This window comes from Thermobia domestica, chromosome 7 (genome assembly GCF_964235325.1).
Source record: "Thermobia domestica chromosome 7, izTheDome1.hap1.1, whole genome shotgun sequence".
NCBI lineage: Eukaryota > Metazoa > Arthropoda > Insecta > Zygentoma > Lepismatidae > Thermobia > Thermobia domestica.
The window spans coordinates 237,822,090-237,838,350 of record NC_137460.1 but is presented as its reverse complement, the minus strand read 5'-3'; the positions used below and the strand labels follow the sequence as shown (position 1 = coordinate 237,838,350).

Here is a 16,261-nt window from a genome sequence, read left to right as displayed (position 1 = left end):
CAAAGGTAAGAAATAATACTAAGTTTTACCAATGTATTTACATATGTACTATTAGTACCGGCATCTATGACCTTAAACCCGTCAAACGGGATAACGTCCCTCGGTGACGCCGAGTCGACGAGCACACTATTCACGGAAAATATTTTCTAAAGTACAAAATTGCTTATTTTACTTCAAAAGGCTATGAGCATAATCCATACATTAATTTGTTCTATAACTATCTCAAGCTAAGGTAAGTTTTTTTTTAAAATTCATTTAGTACATTCAGAGCTTTATAAAGGTCTTATGTTGAATGTTGTTGTATACCTTAACGTGAAAGCCTCTAATTCGTCTAAGGAAAGCCTAAAATCTGATAAAAATCACTTACAATGTGATCACCTTAGTTGTACCAATAATATATTAACAAATAGGTCAAAAACCCAGGTGGGTTTTAAAGTGGGTTTTTTCAGGTGGGTCCAACCCGAAAAAACCCACCGGGTTTTTTCGGGCTGGGCCCACTTGGGCAAACCCTGTCAGAAACCCAAGAATTGGAGAGTTTCTGATCTACTTTTTAAAGCTCGTTTTTATGTGTTAATTATCTATGTGGATGTTGAGAAAATAGAGGAAAATCACTAATAGTTTCCTTTCTTAAATGAAACGTTTGTAGTACCTTTCATTCAAATTATATTACATTTAGAAAAATAAAAATGATTATTGTATTTGTAGTTATCATAAGAGAAGATTTTGTTTCCTTATGTGTGTAATTATCCAAATGTAGTGCTGAGAAATCTTTTTTGTAAGTGAAGCATTTTTGATTTGTAATTTAGTGACACGTGGGGAAAGACATTTTGTTATTTGTTTGTACAAATACACGAGTATGTAGTTGAATTTGTTTTTGTCCTAAAGTACACTTGAACACAGAGTAAATTCGATGTACCGCGAGCTAAATTTGTTAGTCGTAATTCCAAAACATATTTGTTTTTCAGCGGTGTTATGCGTGGTGGAGATCTCCTTTTGATAAATATATATTTAAAGCAAATTCTGAAACTACGCATGTATTAAGAAACACGATTGAAGAAATAATTATGGTTATAGTAAGGTTATAAATTTCAGTTCCAGTTTTTTAAGTGGGTTTTTTTAAGGGGGAGAGGGCAATGTGCTTTATGGGGGTGGAGGTTTACCCGAAAAGCGCTAGATTTTGGGAGGGGTTTATGTAAATTTTACCAAAAAAAAAAAAAAAACTTTTTGGGGTGCTGGAGAAAATCCCAACTCCTCTGTTATAAATATGGAGAAATACTTTTAATTGTAGTTTTACGGTGTGCAACATGACATCATGTCCAATTATAAGCAATAAGAGGCACTATTAACCTTTACTTCACGAATCAGCGTGTCTGAGGTAGTCATTACAAGCTAGTTATGTGTAGGTTAAAAAATGGTTGCTAATTTACATTGAGTATAAATATATCATTGTCCTTTTCATGAAACCTGCTCGTAATGGTTTGAAAACGTCCATCAGCAATTTTTCATTTTTACTACTCATACTTGTACTATTAATGGGGAGAGACTTATAATAACACATGGTGCACTGTTCATTGACAAATAAACTTGTCATACGTTGAAAATTTACATTCTCATGGAAAAAATAAATTTTTACTATCCATGCTTCTACATATAAAGAATGTGGATTCCACCAAGTCGTCTGTCCTGTAATAAGTGTATATCTCAAAAAATACCAAAAGTGAGATGACCATCACTATAACCAACTCGTTTAGGTGTACAAGATTGTATAAGTTGTGTGTCTCATTGAAGTTTATTAACTGAGATAGAGCTTCTTGAGTGGTGGATGTATTAGGAATAACGTAACAGTCTCGCGACAAAGAGGCGTATCTCAAGATACCCCTGTACCCCTGTTTGTCGTTTAATGATTGAAATACGACCCTTTATCACAAGAAGAACGATATAGTGATTACAAATTTACCGATTTCCGGTAAAGTTCCTTACTGGCATATTCCCTGAATTTAATCAAAACATTGAAACTTTTAGCTGAATAGCAGGGTTGGCTGGTTTAAACAAACAAAACAAAACAACAACAACAACAACAACAAAAAAAAAAAAAAAAAAGAAAAGCTTTAAATCTTGTGAATTTCATGATAACGTTTCCACATATCAAACCATTTGTATTAGTTTTGTCTCCTTTTCACCTTTTAATCAAGGCGTCTCATGTTTAATTCTCGGTCGAACCACAACCGTTCTTTCAAGTGTAAATCAAGTAGCGGTTCGGATGTCACTTTAAACGAGTCTTCTCCTTGATAACCTTGGTATTACTTAAGAATGTTGAGGCTTAACATATGAAACGAAACCAAACTCTATATTTCTGCTTGCCTGAATGCCTGTTGTTTTATAAAGAGGCCAATGTTGCTTAAATATATTGATAGAAATTGGCAAAATTTATCGACTGCCTACGTAGCTTCCAGCATTAGCTTGGATTGGGCTTTCAGTTTTAGTTTTATTGAATGATATCTGCATACTAAATTTGTAACTTATTATCTGTTTTAGCGTACCGGTGGTGATTATGATACGTTGACCTTTAAATTTTACATGCAAAGCAGTAACGGGACTTTCCTGTTATTGCTTTGCATTTAAAGTAATAAGAGGATTTTCCCGATGGCTGAGGCGGGAGTTTCCCGATTTATATATAATTCTGTATAATAGTTTCACTTGTGCAACTCTTTGTTTTTTGTCCTTCTGAAATGACTCTTCACAATTATATTAACAAATAAAAGATAGTACAACGTATTTTTATCCGGAGTCCTTCGTGAGTGACTCGGCAGAGTCATCGCATTTGTGGCCAATTAGTCCCGGTTTCGAGACCAAGTGGAGGACAGTTTCTCTCGGATGTAAGCGCCAGATTGTAAGTCATATATATGTGTGTCAACTTAACTTTAAAAATTGGGGTTACATATCAGGCTTCATTTTCCAAACATGAGAAAGTCGTGACATACCACTTGGGGAAAAAAAAAAATTAAACCCCCTTCCCTGTTCAATCCCCTTCTCTTCCTTGTAGGATACAAACCAAAACGTTCTGCGTAGCCTAGCTCTTCCAAACTATGATCTCTCCGATAAAATCACTTTGAAGTATGTCAATTTACCTGTGTGGATTTGTATACCAGACATTAATTTATACAATGTGTCTACCAAATTTTAAGACTGACATTATTAGAAAATATATAGTCATCTTGATTAGCTGCTAATCTTCAATATACAGGCAATTGCACGGCTGTATAATTTCTGGATTCCTTTCTGGAAGTTCACTTGTCCGACAGTGTTGAGTTCCTTCGTCACAGCCCTTTGGATGTCCGAAATTGAGTCAAAATGTTTTCTTTTTAACGTCATTTTAACCTTTAGAAACAAGAAATAGTCTGCCGAGGCCAGGTCAGGTGAGTAGGGTGATGGTTGAAACATGTCACCTGTCTTTTTGCTAAAAATGTCTGTACTTCAATTACTGTGGCATGGTACATTGTCATGCAACAAGAGCCAGTCACCCGATTGAACCATTTCCGGACGAACCCGTTGCATTCTCTGCAGTAAGCGTGCTAAAATGTCTGCATACCGTAGCATTCACAGTTTGTCCTCCGCAAAAATCCTTAGGGACTGACAACTATTTTCAGCTAGCTTTTTTCGCACGTCAATATTTTCGCCAGTTCCGACGGTTACCGTACGGCCAGATCTAAGGTCGTCCGTAACCGCCTCCCGACCCTCACGAAAACGACGATGCCACACAGAAATGTTCGCTCGAGAAAGAGTACCATTGTTGTAAGGTATTTGAATCATGTCCACCATCTCCATGGCTGTTACGCTAAGTTTTATACAACACCTGATGGCTACTCTCTGCTTCAAGTTACTATCCATGACGAACAGAGGAAATGCAGTTCACTGAAGTCACTGTAACTCACAAAATTCGGAACAAAAATTCGTGAATTCCTCACACAATCGGTACTAAAAGCCACACAATAACAGCTTGGTGGCTCCTGCGGTTATATTACAGTATTGCCATCTTGAAATTTAATTGACACACTATGTATATGGTAATGGGTACTGAAACTATATATTTCCCCCCATCATTCTTGCATTCTGATTTTTAGCCTTCAGGGAGTCCCTAACGTTTCTTCCCTGTTCGGTGAACCTTGCAAGTAGTGCTCAGAAAATAAATGTATTCGACATATATATACACTGTGTAACAAAAGTCCGGAAATACTTTATTGTAGCCAAACGAGTAGCATTACAAAGTAAGAAAGTACGTTATTTTTTTAAAAAATTTCTTCAATGTTCCCGGACATTCGTTACACACTATGTATATATAGGAGGTGCCATTCCATTCCAGCCCACTCATATTAACACAAATGTTTTTTTTTTTTTTTTTTCAACTGAAAGTCATGAAAAACTGCAAAGGGGAAGTATTTACTAGTAAATGAGAATAATAACAAAGAATTTCACAGAGAAATGTAAAAGAATATTAAACAAAGGAAACTATAGATAGTTACGTGAACTTGTAAAGGTTAATGGATATTATGTGCGTGTTATAAGATGAAAAGGAACACGTCACTTGAGGTTAATAAGAGTTAATGACAAAAGTTAATTACTCACCGTAACATCACCGTAAGTAGCAATTCTGCACGCAGTTGTTTCAGTGATGATATTCGGCTTTCCTCGATGCGTATACATTAACAAATTACGTTGCTTCAATAACTACAATATGTTTTGAAGGATACAGCAGTTTCTGCTGCTTGTGAATGTGTGTTAGTAGATATTCATTTGTTTTTAGTCTCTAAATATTAATACATTATAATACTAAAGGAAAGAAACGGGAAGAATGTTTTTGCTTTACAACCGTGAAGTTAACATAAAAGAGAACTTGCTTGTGTTCGTAGTAGTATAAATATGTATAATAATAATAATAATAATAATAAGAATAAGAAGAAGAAGAAGAAGAAGAAAATTTACTAAATGAACTGATACAGGGTGTTTATCGATCACGAAAGTCACGAAATCAGAAAACGGTCATGAAAGTCACGAAATTTAGCTTTTGGGTCACGATTTTTTCTAACTGTGCAAATGTAAGTACAGATTGAAAAAGTTTGTTCTATAAAACGTCAAAATTTACCACCAAAAATGTCTATGGTCGGCTTTTTACGCTACCAATTTGCAAACAAAATAGCTTTGTATTGCATGGATGAAAATTCGGCCTAATTCGCACCGAAATTCACTCTTGAAAATGTTAGAAAATTTTATGATTTGGTAAAGAAAAGGTCACGAAAAAGTCAAGAAATTTTATTTTGGAATTTTAATAGACACCCTGTGATAGGATGCATATTTGTTAAAGTAGTGCTAACTTTGAATTCCACTTAAGTTACCGTATTATTGATGTATTCTTAGACTTTTCCATAACTGCTTGTCACCATCCTCAGTACGTGATAAGTAGGAAATATTTAAATTGATTGGTGGATACACAATGCTAAAGTTTCCGGGGGAAAAAAAAAAGTAAAAGAAAGAAAGAACAACTGAAATCTTCACTTCAGTAAATCACTTGAAGGGTTGATGAATTTTCGTTAGTCCCCTTCATATGTGTATTGTTAAAGAATGCGTTGATGAAGAATTATATTCTAATTTTGCGTCCATAATCTATGAACCTTACTCGGGCTCGTAAAATCTGTGAATTTCAGTGTCCAGTATCCTTTGATATTAGAAAATGCATTCTAAATTTATCAATATGATTTACAACTTCATTTCGTTTCTAAAGCATAAAGTTGAGAAAACTGCGTATTTTACAACAGAGAATAATATCCCATTTTAATTTCAATAATTTGTGCATAGAAAAGCTTTTTAGGTTATGGGCGCAGAATTAAAACAGTGAGTCCCTCATCTACGATTTAACCAAAGACATAAAAAGGAGGAAATGATTGTTACACGGAATTTCACCAACTCTCAAGTGATTTATTGGATTATAAATTTTAGTTGTGACTTGCTGTTAACGAAGTTTAATAGTGGCTTTTTCAAGGACTGAAAATTTAGCGTTATGTGAATCCACGAATCTGGGTAAGTATTCCATAATTATACAGTATCACGTACTGATGATGATGGCAAGCTATCACCGAAACGTCAACGAATAAATTAATAATACGGGTACATAAATGGAGTCAAGGCTAATATAATTTTTCTTTAATAATATGATTTAAGTCGCAATAAAGTACACTTCGTGAACAAGGGTTGCTTTTGGAAGTTCCGGATCTGAGACAACAAGGTTGTGTCGGCGGGAAAGTTCGTTGAAGGCATCATTTGATTGCTATTTGTGGTTACTATAGAAAATGTCTGACCGTTTAAGGTTTTGAAACTATACATTAAGGAAATTTTATGTTATCCTCAAATTTGTTCCGACGTTAGTACCATGGAAGGTAAATACTATTGCTGGCAACTGTACAGGGTAATCACGGATAAAATTTCAGGATCATATCTTACAATAAAATGTCATTGCTAAAATGGGAATAGTCATAATTACTGTTAAGTGATTATTATCTTCAAGCCAAAAATTGAAAAGAAAAGAAAGTATGGCTTTAATGAAATACCTAAAAAAAAAATCAGACTCTTGATCGGAATAACCGTACAACCTCAAAGTAAGAACATCTGCTTTAATCGTCATGAAACAAAATCGTGTAGTTTACTTTAAAAATTTATAAATAAAATGCGAATAAATGGTGTCATGTGTATCAAAACAATTTAGGAACAGCAATGCCGCTGTATTATTTTTCTTTTGTATCAACATCTATATAGAAGAGGCTATGAGAAAATTCTTTGATAAAAACGAAAATAGCCAAGTTTTCAGCACAATAAGGTTTGCTGATGACATAGCACTGATAGCGGAGAACGAAGAGGACTTGCAAGAAGCACTTTCAAACTTCAACAACCAACTGGAAAAAACATTCATAATGAAGATAAATAAGATGAGAAAGTGCACAAAAGCAGGACAGGAAGGGGCAAACGTATAGCTAGAGGGAGAGAAAATCTAAGACATTTCCCTATTTAGAAAGTCTACTAGATAATATCCGCGGACGGAAGAAGTGAAAAAGACGTAAGTTCAAGAATACCGCAGGCTAAACAAGCATTCAATGGGAAAAGTGGACTGCTAACATCAAGAAATGTGTCACTGGACGTTCGAAAACGATTTATTAAGAGCCTGGTATGGAGCGTGGCACTTCACGGATCAGAGAGCTGAAATATCCAAGCTGGAAGTATCTAAAATGTGTTGACGCAGAATGCTGCGCATATCATGGATCGAAAGGAAAAGGAATGAAGTACCAAAGGAAGCTAAGGAAGGACGACAGATCATGAAGATAATATGAAAAAGGAGAAACAGCATTTCGGCACTCCGATTTGATCACCATGTTGATAGAGGGAAAAGTAGAAGGAAAACCAGGAAGAGGAAGACTAGTGATAGATTCTAGATGCATTTACGAAGAAGAGACTGTACCAAAGTATAAAACAGCACTCTCAAGGGAGAGAAAAGTTTTAAAATTTCCATTTTGCTCACCAACCTACGGTTGAGGTAAGAAAGAAGTATCATCTCACAGTTTAATTGTAATGTCTTGTTCATTTCTTTTTGACAGTACACTGCTATGTAATCATATTCAACTGACGAATTGCGAATAGACATAGCATTACGTAACTGTCGTGTAAATTAATGCTCTTAGGATTTTTTTGCATTGTGCTCTTTGCGAAGGAATTTCAGACAAAGTATTCTCTCTGTGGTAAAAAATATTGCATATTCCCCTAACTTTCCCGTGGATGCGTCAGTATTCCAGTTAATAGTGGCCTTAAGAAAAACAATTTCCTCGTAAGCTAAAAGTTTAATTTTGATACAACAGACAATATCAATATATTTGGTACGTTGTTACATCTTTTATATCTAAGATTTTGTGTTCCATTGTAGGTGTGTGAAGATGATTCTCTACCAAAGATCATCTGCAATCATTGCGTGGACAAACTGGAAAGTTTCTACGATTTCCGAGAGTCATGTGTGAATGCAGAAGCTATGCTCGAAAGCTACTTCACCTCGTTGCGCTATTCTGATGATTTTCAGAGGGACGGAAAGGTAATGGTACATATCGCTTTTGATAGTTTTCATTCATTCCTTACGTAAGTATGAAGTCGTTTTTCTCCTCAAACTTAGTAAATATAGATAGATTTATTTATGTAAGTATGTATTACTGATTTATTTTGGGTGATTATTATTATTTTCAACAATTTGTATTTATTCCAAACCGGCAGAGCCTCGAGGATTTTATATTAAGATACAAATTCCTTAACATGTTGAATTACAGATTTGGCGCATTATATTGATTGGAAAAGGAGCAGCAGTCACCAGTGCGCTGCATTTATTTTCCGTGACTGTGATTTTGATCTTCTGCGATCTTATTAGAACTGATGCAAAACTTTTCAGTTGCCCCTTGCATGTACTTGAAAATACAATAAACAGTAGTTTCAGTTACTACGGAAATAAGGATTCGGTCCCAGTGACGTTTAGAAATAGAATCTTAAACATGAGGGATTTCTTAAAACGACCAAGGTTAGTTTCTCTCTCTGTGTGTGAAAATTTGGAAATAATTACTCTACATTTATTTGTTAATTTAAACCTAGTCTTCAAATTCGTGTACAAGAATTAGTATATATTGGTACCTACTAGCTGAAATAAGATTGTTAAATAAATAAATAAATAAATAGATAAATAAGTAAATCCTTATTAGTTTCAAGAAACGTGTAAGGAACAATTGAAAACCAATATTATATCGGTTCTGGCCAGTAGAAGACACCGCAGGAGGAAATCGAAATCATAGTAATGCAAAATAAACGTGGTGTAGTGGTAAATGAGTATAACTTTTTTTTTTTCAATGAAACTTTATCTTGTTACACTGTAAGGAGTTGTTTTCATATCTAAAAATATTAATGGCTTTGAAAAGGGTAACTGTTCGTTTGTTAACTAAAACTGGTTTTGATTGCTCCGACGAACATTTTAAAATAGGTTGATGAGATAAGACTTATTATGCAGACGACATTGAACACTAATACTGACTACTTTCATGATACAACAACCAGCTGTATAAATTCAGCCACTTAATGTGCTACATCAGTGTTTCGTTACAATTTCGGAGACTTTGTGAAACCGTTGTCTTCATCAGAAGAATATGAAAGGGTGGTTTGGGAACTTAGGTCCTACAGACTGTGAATTTATAAGAAAAAGAAGATTGCTTTAAGTTCTGTGCTGGCTGATTGTATTATTAGTCGTTCTATCGCTTTTCTTACTTACTTTTTATCAGTATTGTTAGGACATAAATGATAATGTAGAAGGATCCAACAAATTTTCTAACTCAGAAATATGTCAAATGACTAAATTTTTAGAATTATGTCCGGAAAGAAATTACTTTGCTTCTGAGGATCAAATTTACAAGAAGCAGAGAGGAGATCAGTGCCCCTCTCCCTCAGAATTATAAATGGAAGAATTAAAATACCGGTACCTTAAATATTATCGATATATAGAGGATATGATCCTGATTGAAAAACAGACGGATAATTACTAATCCCTCTAGATAAACTAAGTCAGACAGATACGAAGATACACTGTACTGTTGAATTAGAAAATAAAGGTACCTTAAAATATTTAGATTCAAATATACATTTAAAAAAAAAGTTAGTTACCGTGATCTATAGAAAACTTACTTCCAGCAGTTGTTATACAGTGCTTATTTGTATTTAACAAAGTTGGATTAATTTCTTCACTAGTGCATAGCTACTAGTCAGAAGAAGATATTAACAATGTAGTGAACTTAACATTTTCCCTTAGGCATGGGGAATGCGTATAGTGCTACTACATAAAGAAAATGGCGGACACTAGCTCTGAAGCCTGAATTAAAATTTAAAGGTATAACAATGAATTCAAACAAGAGAATTGGTATTCCTTTTCTCGCAGGGTTATTGGACAGACTACCGAAAGCTGTTGCAAAACGATATATAATTTCAAACCAAGTTTTAGGTCTGTGATTATTATTATTATTATTGTTGTTATTATTATTATTATTAAATATTCTGCCAGTTGGCAGGTCCTGAGATTAATAAATTCTCGCTTCCCGTTTAGGTTAGGGTCTGAAAATGTTTCACTCTTCTCTTCTACTTTTCAAATCCTCGATCGATTGTGCTCTTTTCCCTACTGCTCGTTTTCTTTCCATTTCCCCTTATGAAGAAGACAATCTCTTCGCAAGATTTGTCCAATCCAGTTGATCTCCCTACAAAGGATGCTGGATATAAATACCACTTTCTCTGTTACGCGTTTTAAAACATCTTCGGTTGTTACTCTCTCTGTCTATTTTATCTTCTCTTGAAAATTCAATGAAAAAAAAAAGTGTACCAAGACAATCAGGAGTCTACGGAGTCATCCTGATATCACTTTTGATATGACAAAATACTATGCGGAAACGAGAAGTGAATGACGCATTAGAAATTCAAAGGAAAAAGGAATCTTTAATTTCGAGTTTACTTAAGTATATTTATTCCAGTGTTGGGTAAGTTACTTGTAAAAAGGTAACGCGTTACAAGTTACTTTACTTTCCCTTAAAATGTAACGCGTTACTTTTAGGTCCTGTTGCATACTGTTTAGACCCGTCTCTAATTTTTTTTCTTATTGTCTGCCAACATTACAATATCATCTGCAAATGTAAGCGTGTGTGTTTTCTGCCCATGCCGTGAATTTATTTTATTGCTTCTTCAATGTAGAGATTAAACGAAATTGTTGACAGTGAGCATCTTTAACTCCTTTCTGATTGCTGGCTCTCCTCTCTTTCGTTGTACCTCAGTTGTTACCTTCTTTTCTTTGTACAGGTTATATATTATTCTTCTCTTCTTGTAGTTTATTCCTGCTTCATTCAAAATTTTGAACATTTTGTTTGATTCTGCATTATCTGATGCTTTTTACAGGTCAACAAATGCCACGTATGTAAGTACTCTTTCCACTCGAATTCTTTCTTCTAGTAACCCTCTTAATGTAAGTATTGCTTCTCTAGTTCTGATATTCTTTCTGAATTCAAACTGGTCGTCTACTAGTACTTTTTCTATCTTTGATTCCAATCTTGTATAGATTATCTTTGTCAAGAAGTTTGAAGCATGCGTAAGCAAATTTATCGTTCTGTGATGCTCTCATTTCTCAGCACCTACTGTTTTTGGTAGTCACTATCTTGCTGCTCTGGCAGTCTGTAGGCACCTTCCCTTCTTCATAAATGTTGTTAATTAATTTATACAATCTGACCTTAATTTCCTGTCATACACTTCGTAAGATCTCTGCTGGTAGCTCATCTACACCTGGAACTTTTCCATGTTTTAGGTCTTGTAATTCTTTGTCTTACTAGGATCTGAGTATAAAGTTTTTTCTTGCCTCTTCTACTTCCTCCGCGTTTTCTAATTCTTCTAATTGCTTGTCACTTCCATAGAACTTTCCTGAATATTTCTTCCATGTTTTCTTTTTTATCTCCAGCTTCTGTCGTGGATCTTTCTTCTTTATCTTTTAATGCATTGATCTCTGGTCTCAGTGGTTTGAAGTTCATCTTAAACTTTTTAAAAGCCACATCTATTCTTCCTGTGTTCATATCCTTTTCTATTTCTTCACATTGTTGTCTTAACCATCCTCCTTGGCAAGTCTGTATTTACGAATGATCGGATTTCTTATTCTTTTGTACTATGTCTTAGCCTCATTGCTGTTAATATTCTTCAATTTTCTTCTTTCATCTATTAAGTCTAAAATTTCCATGATGTTCCATTCTTTCGTTGCTATTTTTTCTTCGTGACGTAATGTAGAGAAAAAAAAGTTATCGAAATTACAAGCAAGGAAACATTGATATAGAACACTTCATAGATGAGATTATAGTGTTTTAAATATGTATGCTTTGCATATCACAACTTCTGTGAAGGAGCAAATTTTAGAATTCCTAAATATTCTTCTTCAGCGTTACTTCAAAGGAAAGGATGTGGTACTGGATTTAAAAATTGTAATAAATATTAAACTAAGGATCATAGAACAACTAGAAGTGCAAGAGAGTAATAAAAACACTTTTTTTTCTATTTAAGCGTTAGTTTGCACATAAACACAACATAAAAACTTTAAAAATTTAACTCAAAAATAATTGAAACGGCTACACTACAATTTAGATACAACACAGTGTTCAAAAATATAAAAATTATAAATATGATCACCAAATTAGAAGCAATGTTGACCTGGCCACATTGTACATACAGGAAATTGAATGAATGTCGGTTAAGTGAATGAATGTTGTCACCTTTAAGTAACAAGGATTCCACAATCAAAAATATGGGTTATAATAACAGCTAGTGCACTGGTTTTTAAAAGTTTGCGAACATAAAATCCAGTCATGTGTTTAAGTTGACATAGTTAATGGAAAAGGTAGTCAAAATTACAAGTATAGAAAAATATATTGTAAAATATATTTTTTTATGCCACTACTGTTGATGTAAGGAAACAATGTATAGACTCTTCACGAATGACACTTAAACCATGGTTTTGAGAAAAATCCCCGGGCAGTGCATTCAAAACATTGAAAAAAGAGATAATACAATTGGAAGGAATTCAGGTTAGTAGATAATTCAATAGCTCTGCCGAACAACGTTGCAAGCGACAATTTCTCTCACATTAAGATTTTTACAAAACAACGGCACTGTAATAGAAGTTCCAATTCTATGTAACATCATTTGATATAAAGGCATAATTTGAAACTGAAAAAGTAAATTTAAAGCCGATACATAATCAACATATCGTTTTTTTTTTTTTTTCTGATTTCTGTAAACTTGGATTGTTGTCACTTGCAACGTTGTTGAGCGGAGCCATTCAGTTACTATATGTTTCAGACGCTATATTAGTAACGGTAATGAAGTAATTCCTTTTTATTATTATTATTATTATTTGAAAAGCAATTAATGATAATATTGTTTGAAGATAATGTTGTTCATATATTCTGCTTATTCGTCTGCTTTGGTGGATGAAATGAATTCTGAACCTTTAAGTCTGGACTACTTTAGTACATATATTGTGCGGTAAATTTGCAATGATGCATTCATTGTCCCCTTTCAGTTCGTGAGTTGTTCGCGACTTATTTTCATCTAAGACTTGAGCTGGATTGCCAGTTAAAATCACCATTTCTTGATAGAACTCGTCCGGAGAACTCTTCGTGCAATTCCAGAGTTATATGATAAATTCGAATAATTTCTATGCGTTGTAGGGTTGTGTATCTCTCAGTGCTAATTTACCACAGACTGCTGTACATAACTTAATTTCGGCGATCCAGTTACTATTGCCAGAACACGATTTTAAAGTTCTTATTGGTAAAGCCTATATTGTACATACCTTTATGTTCGTAAAGTCTGTTATATTTTGGTAATATTTCATTATTACAGGATTGAATTAGTGATAAGAGTAATATGAATGCAGTAATTGGGACAAAATGTTTTGAACAAATATTACCTTGTGTATTTTGTTTTTGTGTTCTCTTTCTAGTGTTACGTGAAGGATGAGAGCCCACATAAACCGCAACGAAATACTACTACTAATTGTATGAGAACGCAGAATGAAATGAAGCCCACTAATTGTACGCCCCAAGCTGGAGTAGTTCCAGTATCAGGCACCGTCGTTGCCACGAAAACGCAACTCGAAGTTCCCAGTGTGAAGCCCGAAGTAACCGCCAACGCCACGGTTCACGCAGCGGAAATTCACATCGCTAATACTACGGTGGGACAACTCCAGCAGCAAGCGGTTCAAGCGGTGGCTCAACAACAGCAGCAGCAGCAGCAGCAACAACAACAACAACAACAACAATTTAAGTGCCCCACAACCACGATGGAAGCGTCGACCAACCCCGTCGAACCTCGAGTCGATGCGCATGCTCAGGTGAATACATTTACGTATGAGGCGTGTGTGAACAGTGCCTGTGCGGGGGAAACCACATCGGATGGAACGAGTATTGGAAGTAAAGTGGAGGACGGAAGCACCCAGTGTAGTGATGGAGATTTCAAGAGTGAAACGGAATATGATGAAACCAAACGAAACGGAACGGAAACAGTGGCGACGACGACTGTTGATATTCAACCAGTTGCTTTCACTGGACAGGAGATGTTGTTGGAATTAAATTTATTTAAGGACAGGGATACTTACCTCAGAGTCGAGGACCAATCCACTATTGCAAGGTGAGTGTTAGGAGAACTTATTCACAGATATCATTATTAACGTTTATTGAAGGATTTTGTAATGCTAAACTGTAACTTTTGCCATATTTGTTCAGCTAAGTACTAGTCTTGTAAAATATCCGTGTTCTATTGTAAAATGACGATGTATTATGAAATTAGTATAGAGTTTTATCTGGAATGTGACGTTTAGTCTTTAATGTCAGTTCTTTTTTAAGAACTCTTCTCGGGCTGTCAGCCGTGGGAAGGTATTGACATCCGACGTTTCGAATGCAGACATCGCATTCATCTTCAGGGATTGTAATGAAGCTAGACCGGACTACTTAGGAGCAGCGTTGTGAATGGGTGCTTGTGAGTGGCTGAGGGAAATGCTGGCACCTAATTGGCTGTTGTTGCTACGAGAAATGGCTTTGTTGAATGTTTGTTTTTGTTCCTGATAGACACAGACAGAAACAGACATTCAACAAAGCCATTTCTCGTAGTCACAACAGCCAATGAGGAGCCAGCATTTCCCTCAGCCAATCAGAAGCACCCATTCATAGCTCTGCCCCTAAGTAGTCATTATCTATTTATCTATCTATCTACATTATGTGATTAAAAGTATCCGGACACCCCCCAAAACATACGTTTTTCATATTAGGTGCATTGTGCTGCCACCTACTGCCAGGTACTCATAATCAGCGACCTCAGTAGTCAATACACATCGTGAGAAAACAGAATGGGGCGCTCCGCGGAACTCACGGACTTCAAACGTGGTCAGGTGATTGGGTGTCACTTGTGTCAGGAGTCTGTACGCGAGATTTCCACACTCCTAAATCTCCCTAGGTCCACTGTGTCTGATGTGATAGTGAAGTGGAAACGTGAAGTAACACGTACAGCACAAAAGCGTACAGGTCGACCTCGTCTGTTGACTGACAGAGACCGCCGACAGTTGAAGAGGGTTGTAAAGTGTAATAGGCAGACATCTATCCAGACCATCACACAGGAATTCCCAACTGCATCAGGATCCACTCCAAGTACTATAACAGTTAGGCGTGAGGTGAGAAAACTTGGATTTCATGGTCGAGCGGCTGCTCATAAGCCACACATCACACAGGTAAATGCCAAACGACGCCTCGCTTGGTGTAAGGAGCGTAAACATTGGACGATTGAACAGTGGAAAAACGTTCTGTGGAGTGATGAATCACGGTACATAATGTGGCGATCCGGTGGCAGGGTGTAGGTATGGCGAATGCCCGGTGAACGTCACCTGTCAGCGTGTGTAGTGCCAACAGTAAAATTCGGAGGTGGTAGTGTTATGGTGTGGTCGTGTTTTTCTTGGAGGGGGCTTTCACCCCTTTTTGTTTTGCGTGGCACTTTCACAGCGCAGGCCTACATTGATGTTTTAAGCACCTTCTTGCTTTCCACTGTTGAAGAGCAATTCGGGGAAGGCGATTGCATGTATCAACACGATCGAACACCTGTTCATACTTTACGGCCTGTGGGGGAGTGGTTACACGACCATAACATCCCTGTAATGGACTGGCCTGCACAGAGTCTTGACATGGTCGTATAGAACACCTTTGGGATGTTTTGGAACGCCGACTTCGTGCCTGGCCTTACCGACCTGCATCGATACCTCTCCATAGTTCAGCACTCTGTGAAGAATGGGCTGACATTCCCCAAGAAACCTTCCAGCACCTGACTGAAAGTATGCCTGCGAGAGTGGAAGCTGTCATCAAGGCTAAGGGTGGGCCAACACCATATTTAATTCCAGCAGTACCGATGGAGGGCGCCACGAACTTGTAAGTCATTTTCAGCCAGGTGTCCGGATACTTTTGATCACATAGTGTATTCGAAATGTTAGATGCCAATACCTTCACCTGGCTAATAGCCCGAGAAGAATTACTAAATCACGTCGCCAGGAAAAATTCAACTCTTTTGTTCATATATATCGTTTCATTTGTCAGAAAATAAGGTCTCATTTTCATAGCTATAGAGTGAATGAAACTAGTTACAG

At 36.0% G+C, this 16,261-nt stretch overlaps 1 protein-coding gene across 2 annotated transcripts in view; it reads left to right on the top strand.

Moving 5' to 3' along the window:
• LOC145690778 (uncharacterized) overlaps positions 1 to 16,261 on the top strand; it is a 53,370-nt gene that overhangs the window by 11,091 nt on the left and 26,018 nt on the right. Inside the window, exons 2-3 of one of the 2 annotated variants that reach the window (XM_081766033.1) lie at positions 7,961 to 8,122; positions 13,580 to 14,265. In XM_081766033.1, the coding sequence (XP_081622159.1) occupies positions 7,961 to 8,122; positions 13,580 to 14,265 (848 nt within the window). Of the gene's footprint in view, positions 1 to 7,960; positions 8,129 to 13,579; positions 14,266 to 16,261 lie in introns of both variants that reach the window. The other variant, XM_081766032.1, reaches the window with a different exon arrangement.